At 36.7% G+C, this 10,195-nt stretch overlaps 1 protein-coding gene across 1 annotated transcript; it reads right to left on the minus strand.

Moving 5' to 3' along the window:
- Positions 1–2,125: 2,125 nt before the first annotated feature.
- On the minus strand, positions 2,126–9,047 carry LRRN4CL (LRRN4 C-terminal like). Its single transcript, XM_044075643.1, has 2 exons — positions 8,825–9,047; positions 2,126–4,682 (listed from the first exon to the last, which is right to left on the minus strand). The coding sequence occupies exon 2, from the start codon at positions 4,675–4,677 to the stop codon at positions 3,652–3,654; it is 1,026 nt and encodes a 341-aa protein (XP_043931578.1). The 5' UTR covers positions 4,678–4,682; positions 8,825–9,047; the 3' UTR covers positions 2,126–3,651.
- Between the last annotated feature and the right edge of the window lie 1,148 nt (positions 9,048–10,195).

Here is a 10,195-nt window from a genome sequence, read left to right on the forward strand (position 1 = left end):
CACCATGCAAGGAGAGGCTTGCATGGGATGAAATTGCCAGGACCAGGAGGAAGAATATGAGAATCTTAACCAGTGATGGTTGTTCTCATACCTTGTTGGAGAAAGCATGCGAAAGTGTGTGGGTGGGCTGCAGAATGCCATGTCAGCCACCAGGACCATGGTTAGGGTCTCATCAGAAACACTCTCATTGCCAGATACCAGTAAGGGCACAAACTACCTCCATGGCTGCCTAGGTGATGCCCCTTGCAAAAAAATATTTTTTATTTAAATCTTTGTCATTCAAATACATGAGTGTATGTGTGTGTGTCATAGCTCTCGTTCATTTGCTTTCATAACGTTTTGTTTCAAATTGTTGATATTACATCATTATATGCAGCTATTCCACAAAACAAGGGAGTAGAGATGATGATATTTTTTATCAGCAGTTTTTGTTTTTAATCTAATAAAGAAATGAGCACTTTTTGTATGTTGCTGGACGCGGAGCTGAGTGAGTAATGATTTTTTTCATGTTTGATATATTGCTAAGTTTGTTATTAACAATTGGAACATAACTTAATTATATAAGATGGATTTTTTTAAGTCAGTCAAACTGTACATTCGTTTTATTGATGATGCTTGTTTATATGGCTGTCCCAGATGAATTCATGATGAATTTTAAAAATATGTTAAACAAAAGCTTTGCTTCTTGCATTTTGCTTGCTTGAGAGACAAAACAAGAGTATTATATTTTCGGATATGGACATTACCTTAGATATAAATGAGAGGAGATTCAAATCAAATGTGTAGAGAAAGCCTACATAAGTTAACAATTATATATATATATATATATATATATATATATATATATATATATATATATATGTTTCTAGTGGACATCCACAACATAAAAAAATAAATGTTCAAGATTAGAAGGACCATCCATTCAAACTCAGTCCAGTTCTGCAAATGGATTGCAACAGAATGAAATCTGGTGGATATCATCTTCCGGGATTTCAACAAGACCTACAGTTCTATACACTGTAGAAAACTTATTAGAAAAATAAACAGCATAAAATAGAGAGAAATGGTTAGGTGTATTGAAAAGTGGATGAATGGCAAATCACAAATGGTGATGGTAAAGAGAAATAATAATTTAAGAAAGGAAGGTAAGTAGTAGTCCAACAGAGGTGGTCTTCAGACCTATAGTATTCAATATGTGTTTGCCACATGTCTCAAGGGGTACACAAAAGAAGATAAGTCTCTTGATGCAAAGATAGAAATGGCGGTGAGGTTTGGAAAGCCTTTGAAGAAGGATCCAAAAAAGATGTCACAGGGAGTTTACAGAGGGTAGCTGCAGATTGTCACACCTGGTGAAAAGTAACTAGGAGATGGAGAAAAACATTGAAAGACTTTTTTCAAGCAATTTGTGAAGGCAAATGTCTGTAAGTTGCTGTCATTACTGCAATGAACCATCAGCCTTAAGTGATAAACCAATTGCTGAGGCAATTAAGGTGCTCACTAGATCTGGAAGGGCATAGATTCCAGAGGCATAGCAGTAATGCTGCCACACCACAGCTGGAATGTTGCATTCAATTTTGGTGGTATTGTAAAGAGGAAGAAATAATGCTTCTAGAATAATTAAAATGTATGAATGACACAATTTGAGAGGAAAGACTAGGAAAAACTAGATGTGTTCTCTAGTAAGTACAGAGGAAAAACATGGGTACAACATGGGTTAAAAAAATTATCAGGCTAAAGCATGGAGCTGAACTAAAAAAAAAGGGCAGAGGTGTCAGGAGATATCACTGTCTTGAAACTGAGGAGGCAATTTACAACTTTTTCATTGAGAGGGTGGTAGAATAATCTGAATATGCTTCCAGACTGACTTTTTCAGAAGGGCCAAGCTTTGGATGGAAGTTAGTGTGGGTGGGGCAGTCACAGAGGCCCAGATGAATAGAAGTAGGACAGGGCAGGGCAAATGCAGGATGCCTGTGGCAATCAGGCAGAATAGAGAGACCTTCATTATTCTACTGGTTCATGCATTTGTGTAATGTCTAAAACTGGCCTTAGGTATGAATAGCTGGACTGTTTGTCCCCCTTCTGAAATAAAGAAAACATGAACAAATACTTCAGTTTCAGTCAAGGATCATTTAAAAAATGAATTTATTGATCTTACAGAACATCTGAGCATACTGCTCTCAGCTTTTATCTTAAAAATTAAGACTGCAAAGCATAAATTCAAAACTAATAACAGTCAATATAAAAATAAATAAATATTAAATATATACATTTATAAATAGACAAATATTTAAAAAGTTTGAATACTCTGTACTCATCTGAGAATTTGGTTACACTGAACATTTGCTACAGATCTAAAAAACTAAGAGAAAAGTTATTTGTATGGAAAAGTACTGTATACATTGGCATTAAGCTTCAAACTGTTCATAGGTAAGTACTAGGCTGGTTGTCCTTTCAGGCTATTTTAAGCCTAGCCAATGTCTCGAAAGGTGGAAATCAAACCCTGTACCTCCAGTTTGTAGGGTAAACACCTTAGCCATTATGCCAACCCCCAACCATATGCTCAGTCCTATGTCACTGTTACTTCAGCAGTAGAATAAACTCTTTACTCCTCTCCTTTCACATAGGAACCAACATTTCTGCCTTTACTGGAATGAGAGTCCAGTCGGTCTCAGAAATAACAGTGCTGAATTTTTAAGAGATATATTCAAAATCCACTAGCCACTGGGCATGTCAGAAAATCCCTATTTTAGCAGTGTGAGTAATGTTCTTTGTTGCACTTATGTAGTATCTTTAGAGACTTTTCCTACCCATGTTGGCATGTGGCAGATGAATTTGTATGATTACTGTCAGTAGTATACGATTACTGTTAGTAGTATACGATTACCGTGAGTAGTATACGATTACTGTCAGTAGTATACGATTACCGTCAGTAGTATACGATTACTGTCAGTAGTATACGATTACTGTTAGTAGTATACGATTGCTGTCAGTAGTATACGATTACCGTCAGTAGCATACAATTACCGTCAGTAGTATACGATTACCGTCATAGTATACGATTACTGTCAGCAGTATACGATTACTGTCAGTAGTATACAATTACTGTCAGTAGTATACTTCAGCTAGCTAAGTGCGGTGCACAGTACGGGAACAGGCCTGATCCTCCTGGGCCCTCCTGAACATATGCACATGTCAGCCTCACATGCAGAGTTTCAACTAGCTGAGCTCCTGAAATACAGCAATGTGCCCTTGTAGCTAAACCCAAACAAAACTGAATGATGCTACACCTGAATGGAGACATTTATAAGCCAGTTATTTCTAATACAATGCCTGGTAAAATGTGCACCTTGTCCTTTATCACAGGCTAAACTAGACTGAAAGAAATAGAATCTTTGAAAAACATGAATCGTTTGTATTAAACAATGTACAGTTATTTTACTTAATGATAATTCACTTTTGTTCATGAATTAAATACTGAAATTTTATGACCTTTTATTTTAGAATCACAGACTATATATGAAGGGCTGTCTCCGTAGCTTGTAGGATGGACCTCCAGTTATACAAATCAGGAATTAAGGGCTGCTTTGTAAACAGGTGGTTTTATGGGGTGAACCACCCTAACATGTCCTCAGTTTCTACAGAAATTTTGTATTATTTGTGAACCCCACCCTCTTCATTGCTAAATGTGGGATTATATACACCACCAGAGCTGCTGATTGTTTCGATGGAGCTGTGTTTGGGTGTTTTCTTCTTCTTCATGCAGAAGTAGCAGGTCAGCATAGAAGTCGCAAGCAAGATGAATCCAGCAATTGGCAAGGCAATGTAAAGGTAAAGAAGATAAGGAACAGGTGTTTTAAAAGCTTGGCATGGTCCACCTTCACTTAGGGAGTCATCGGTATAACTGGAGCCTGCCTTATTGGTAGCCACCACACAAATCACGTATTCAGTAGATGAGTCAAGTCCAGAAAGAGTATAAATGCGGTCAGTACTGTTGATAAGTGGAGTTTTGTCTTCAGTGTCTGAAAGCAGTTTCTTGTAAGTAATGTAGTATTTCTCCACAGTGGAAGATGGAGAACACCAATGAATACTGGCAGAATGGTCACTGAAAGTAACTGTATGAAGCCGTGGGGGATCAGGACGGACGTTGGGACCTGAGAGACCAGGACAGAGACAACTCCCTGCCTTCCGTAATTCATCACAAGGCACTTGCATATGACGGCAACTATCATAGTCACAAGGTTTTAGTGGCTGGTAGGAAACTGGTTTGGATGTTGATTTTTGATTGTCATCACCATAGTCATAATCCTCATAATCATCTCCAATAGTTCTGAATTGAATTTTCCGCAGTGTTGACTTGGCAGTGACAGCATTTGTGGTTGGGTCATTATCTGAGGTGACACTTTCTGCAATACGTATAAAAGAATACACTGGAACATAGGCTTTCTTGTATATACTATCTTCTGAGGCACGTTTTACTGATTCCTCAAAGCCAGTACCACTTCCTTCAATGCTAAAACCATTTTTAGGGTCAGGTACTTTTGACAGCTCTGTAAAATGAACGTCCTTGTTGTTCAGCGGCAGGAAGCCTTCTTCATTTACTGGTGCTGCTACACTGCATGCAATTCCAAAGGAGATAAGTAACAAGGTGCCCAAAGCAATGTGAGATCTGGAATTCATTATGTCTGTAAAAAAAAATCGAGCTTCATTACTTTATAAGACCAAGGATGGAGCTCAATATAAATAAATTACAATTTGCTATTAACTCTAAAAGTAACAAGCAAGACCCTAACATCCGATTATAGTTTTAAGCCTTTGTAGAATGCTTATAAATCTCCTATTAAAAATTACACTTTTAGAATTAATAACAAACAGTATCGACCAAGAGGCTAAGGAATGTCAGGTATCTAAGAAAAGGTGTTAAGGAATTGCCATTTATTTTTGCAAGAAAAGCACCTAAACAGTGAATAAAAGCTAGCACATGGTCAGCAACAGACCTACATCTCTACCCCACCCTCTGGAATAGACTGCACAAATTCAGAAATGTTGGGTACCTTATCTGTAATGCCTTCATTGGCTTGCAGATGTCTGACAAATATTTCATAACAAGTTTCTTTACTTTTGCAAAACTAGGGAAATAGAAAGCTTTTCTAATACATAGCAAATTGTACACACATTCTTGGACTGACAAAGTGTACAGGGTGTGGAGAAATCTAGGTAATCTCTGAAATGAGTTTCAGAATATATTTTCTGAGTATATTGCCACTGGATTTATCTGTGTTATCTTAATATTAAATAACAGCTACTCAAAGACACCACAGCTAATTCATACTCGTTATTATAACCTCCAACTGAAAGTTCAGTGTCTAGAAGGTAATCCCTTCCAATGTTGAATTTTTTGGGGGGGAAAAAGCACTGCAATAAATGACTAAAGCCTGTATGTGTTGAGGATTGGATGAAGGTGCACAGTACCTACTTACTCAGTTCTGATAAACCTGGATGTAGCCAGGCATACACCATGTAGGCCACAGTGTATAAATAACATTTTGTGTAGGTAATTCTTTTGGCCAAGTCAAGCACAGCAAAATTGTCTTCCTTTGCACACATAAATGAAATATAGCAGGTATAGCTGTGCTCAGACTGTGGTATGTCATTAATTTAATGGTTTGACTATAAAAACTTTAAATTATGCTGCATCTTTCATTACATAGTTTGCATGGGGGGTGTTTGGTGCACAGACCTGAAACTTCTGGTTGTACCCTGGTTGTATGGCTTATATGAGTGCTATCTGGTTGGCTAGATTATTCATGGGGCACAATACCAAGAAACAGTGCTACGAAGAGGCTTCATCAGTCTACGTAAACATATAGCAACTGGTTATTCAACAACCTTTTGCACTTCTGTATTGACCACAGGCATTTTAGCTCAGCTGCTGTAGTTGATTCAGGTGTGGAGAACCTGTACAGTCAGATGCATCATCTTGTATAGGAAAGCTGTACTGCAGCTCCCTTCTGGTACAGAGTTAATGACATTTTAGTTCAATAATGGATTTGGGCTTCTAGGAGAGGACTGTCTGCAGCACAGGGAAGCAGAAACAGAAAAACTGAAATAACCAGATAGAACTCTTAAGCTCCAAAGCCCACATTTTCCCCTTGAAGGTAGCAGGGCACATAGCAACTCCCACATACAGGTGCCAGGAAACAGCAGACAGAGTGCAACTCAAATTAGGTGAAGTAACTTCCAGATACTAAGCATACAAACATACGTAACAATACACAATGATGATGATAATTGAAGCAAAACAGGCCCAGTCTACCAGGATAACAAGGCTTTCTACACTGTACCCAATAGCCTGCTGACCTCTGGCAGAGAAAATAAACCTGGATAAGTAGAAGGTAACCCATAACATGACAAGAATGCTAATAAGGCAATGTCGGGTGTTTTGTGTTTTTGTATGTGTGCTGTGTGTGGGGGGAGTAGCAGACTATGAGGAACACAAAGCTATTATGGGTTACAAATGTTGTCAGTGTGAGCTATATTCAGCTGAGTAGTGTGAATAAATCCAGGAAATGCTTGTGTCTAGAGCATAGTTACATCAGAGTCTTACGTGTTTCATGACACCTTCCATGATTACACAATGCCTTTAACATATCATCATAGGAACATCGGTATGTCTGGATTATCATGTATTCAAGTATTTGGCCTAAATTTCTTGTTGTTTTAAAGGCAGCTAAGAGTGTCTGTGTCATTCACTCACTGACTCACAAGCATTTTTGTGATTTACTATTGCTGAACTTTAAGAAAACATCTGCAGGACATCGGTACAGCTGTGTAAATTCTTCATACATGCTTAACTTGGAATCATTAAGATTATCCAGGTTATTTCAGGGGTAACTAGGAATCACTAATATTACTCAGATCACTTTGGAGGTACTTTCTGTCTTATGCCACATGACTATTAACAAGAACGTATTCAAATGCTGCACCAAAACTCCGATTAACATTCACTTTCAGATAGAGTCTTAGCAACTGCATCCCAGATTAGCTCATTAATACAGCTTAGAAATTATAATTCTCACTAAATGGAAAACTATGTTTTATTTATTTACAATATTCTTTTAGTATTTGAATAATTGATCTATTGACCTGATTTTGAACTCCCTTATTTAATCTGCCTTTTAAATGAATCCCACCTCCTGGTTTAAAATATTTCAGAAACAGTGAAACATAAGATAAGGTAGGGTTTTTCAAAAGTTTGTGCTTATTCATTGTGTAACATCAGTGGTATCATGTCTGCTTCACAGCTCCAGGGTTCAGTCCTGATTTTCATTCACTGTGTAGACTTTCCATGTTTTCCCTTTGAATAGATTTGATAATTTCATTTTACCTCTCCAAAATATGCAAGTCAACTTTACGCTTATCTTCCCAAAACATGCTAGTTGACTGGCTATACCACTCTGCCCATACTATATATATATATATATATATATATATATATATATATATATATATATATATATACATATATATATTATATATATATATTTAGAGTGAGACATTTTGCATTTACGCTGATCTTTTCACATTATGGTAAAAATAGTCAGAAGGACCAGTCCATTGATCTGATTAAATGAATAAATACAATTTAAAGAAAAAAAACTGCTTTTCTTAAGTCTGAGTTTGAATATTGGAGCTGTAATGAAACTTAGTCTCTGACTATAAATAAGATAGCCATTAGTTCCTATTTTTGTTCTAAGTGAACTTTTCTTAATCTGTTTCATTTCCAGCAAGATCAGTTTATATTTATTTCATACATTCTTGAATCCTCACCATTTTATGACGTACTCTTCCCAATGATGTACACACGATTGTTTGCATCTGTACAATGCTTGTGTATCAACTCAGCTTAATAAGTATGGTTAGAAACTTGGGTGGAAAATATTCCTCACAAACAGTTAAATTTGGGATAGTTTAACATATAGGATCATAAGAGATTACTAGGCTATCGACCCGGAGGTCATTTTAAGCCAAGCCACTTCAACCCAATGTAATACCATAGAAGTGCTAGTCAATACCCAAGACTGCATTTAGTGATGACTGTCCATGTTCAGGAGTGTTGTGGGTGCTATCCCCACTAAGCATTTATGGTGCCCCATCCACTCTTACAGGTTCCTCTTGAACAGTGTCGTAAAGGTGCTCTGTTTCACATGAATGCCATACTCAGTGGAAATGCTTATTTTGCATTGGATAATGCATGGTATTGTTATAGAGGATAGGAAGATGCTTTGCGGGTGAATATCTATATGTCCCTGGGCATGTATGCCTTTATCAAAAAAAAAAAAAAAACTGAAACATGCACTTCAAAACTTCTAGTGATCACCTTTCAGACAAGTTAGGCAAGCTATCCAATAAAGCATATTTCTACAGACATTGAATAAAAATACTGTCCTCTCAATAAACTAAGCCCATTTTAAACAAATTGAAGATGCGCTGTTTAAAACATAGATTTTGGCACAATAAAACTTAATAGTTTTACATATGGCAGGAAAGTAAATGCAGCTCTAAAAAGAGAGAAAATGTATGCCTCTTTCATATTTATATTACAGACCTAGCCACTAAAGCATGCAATTACAAAAGTCAATTAATCCTCACATTTTCATTTTACTTTGACTGCAGTATCTGCTGAGTGGTGCATTTAATTTCTTAAAGAATAAAAGGTACTACAGTTTATATACCATCGCACACCCTTTGAACACAGTTTATATTTTATTTGCAATTAAAAGTTAGAGACTATATCAGTAAAAATACAAACAAGAAAAATACATACCTCTAGTACTGCTTCACTAGACAAGGCAATTGAATTATAAATGTTACTTGGCTGCGTTTTGGTTTGCTTCTGCTTTTCTGCCTTGGTGTTCACTAGGCTTATATACACATATACATCTGTTCAGCTGTGATGTCATAGCCCTCTTGTGGCTGCTTCACTGGTTTACTTGGCCCAAGTTCAACAGATTGATTCATTTTTCCAACTAGAGTTCTGGAGCATGTGAGTTAGTGTGTAGGTGGAGAGATGCTGTGTTGTCTAAGCCCCACCGACCAAGCTGTTTAACATTTTTAACTCTTAGCAGGTACTGACTGGCAAGTAAACTTGTCTTCCTTATAAGGAAATGTTGAGACAGTGAGCCTTCTGTTAGACTCTACCTTTGTCAGCTTTTATGCCTTGGGCTGAGGCTGTTAAAGACAGACTGTCTAGAGCATGTTCCATGTGAAATATACTTTTTTGTTTGTTTTTTTTTTTTTTGTTGGATTTTACTTTTTTTTTTTTTTTTTTTATACTTAAGAAGTAACTTCTACAAAACAGTTCAGTTGGTCAGATTCCTGGAGCTATCTTTATCAGCCACTCTGTATATCACTGTGTATTCTTATCCAATGTTCATCAGTTCAGTACTAACAGAAATTACTGGTAGAATAATCATCTTTTTTCATGTGGTATAATTAAAAAAAACTTTTTGCTCAGTATATAATAAAGCAAGTCAGTTGTGTATTCATTGAAAATGTATATGTATTAAAAATCATCTTTGCAGCCACAAAAGAAACGCCTCCAAATATACTGTGTCATTCCTTAATGTTAACCTCATGCACTTCTTGTAAATACTGCAGATGTTATTTTATTATAACAATGTGGCATTTGTTTATAATGGTTTCATACTGACAGATAAAAGTGAATCTAAGCTGAGTTAGACTGTAAGCAGCAACTATACTTGCTGTGCTATTATGGCTGGTCATGTTCCACTGGCAATTAAAGTGGTACTTCTCAACCTGACTTGTGTAGTTACTGTTACGTACCAGCACATTCTGCCCTCACCTTTCTGCCATGATTTTACCCCCACATCAATGCAATCTCATGTTTACCTTTCATGTACTAAGGGGAGGGCTATATTCTTTTGGTATTAGCTCAGCACAGCTTTAAACAAAGTAGCATTCAAATGCTTTGATTTATTATTGGACAAACATACACAAGAAGCATACAAACCTAGAGTTGACAGTTCAAAACTGTTCACTGCGCATTCCAGTTATACTATAGCCATATCATCCCTGCATGTTCTGAGCAATACATCTAGTACTAGACTCTTACTGTTTCAATCCACCCCAGTGTAAAAAGGGTAAGAGAAGGAGCCTTGTAAACTAGGATACACTT

Source organism: Protopterus annectens, chromosome 6.part1, assembly GCF_019279795.1.
Source record: "Protopterus annectens isolate FY-2018-M chromosome 6.part1, PAN1.0, whole genome shotgun sequence".
Classification (NCBI taxonomy): Eukaryota; Metazoa; Chordata; order Ceratodontiformes; family Protopteridae; genus Protopterus; species Protopterus annectens.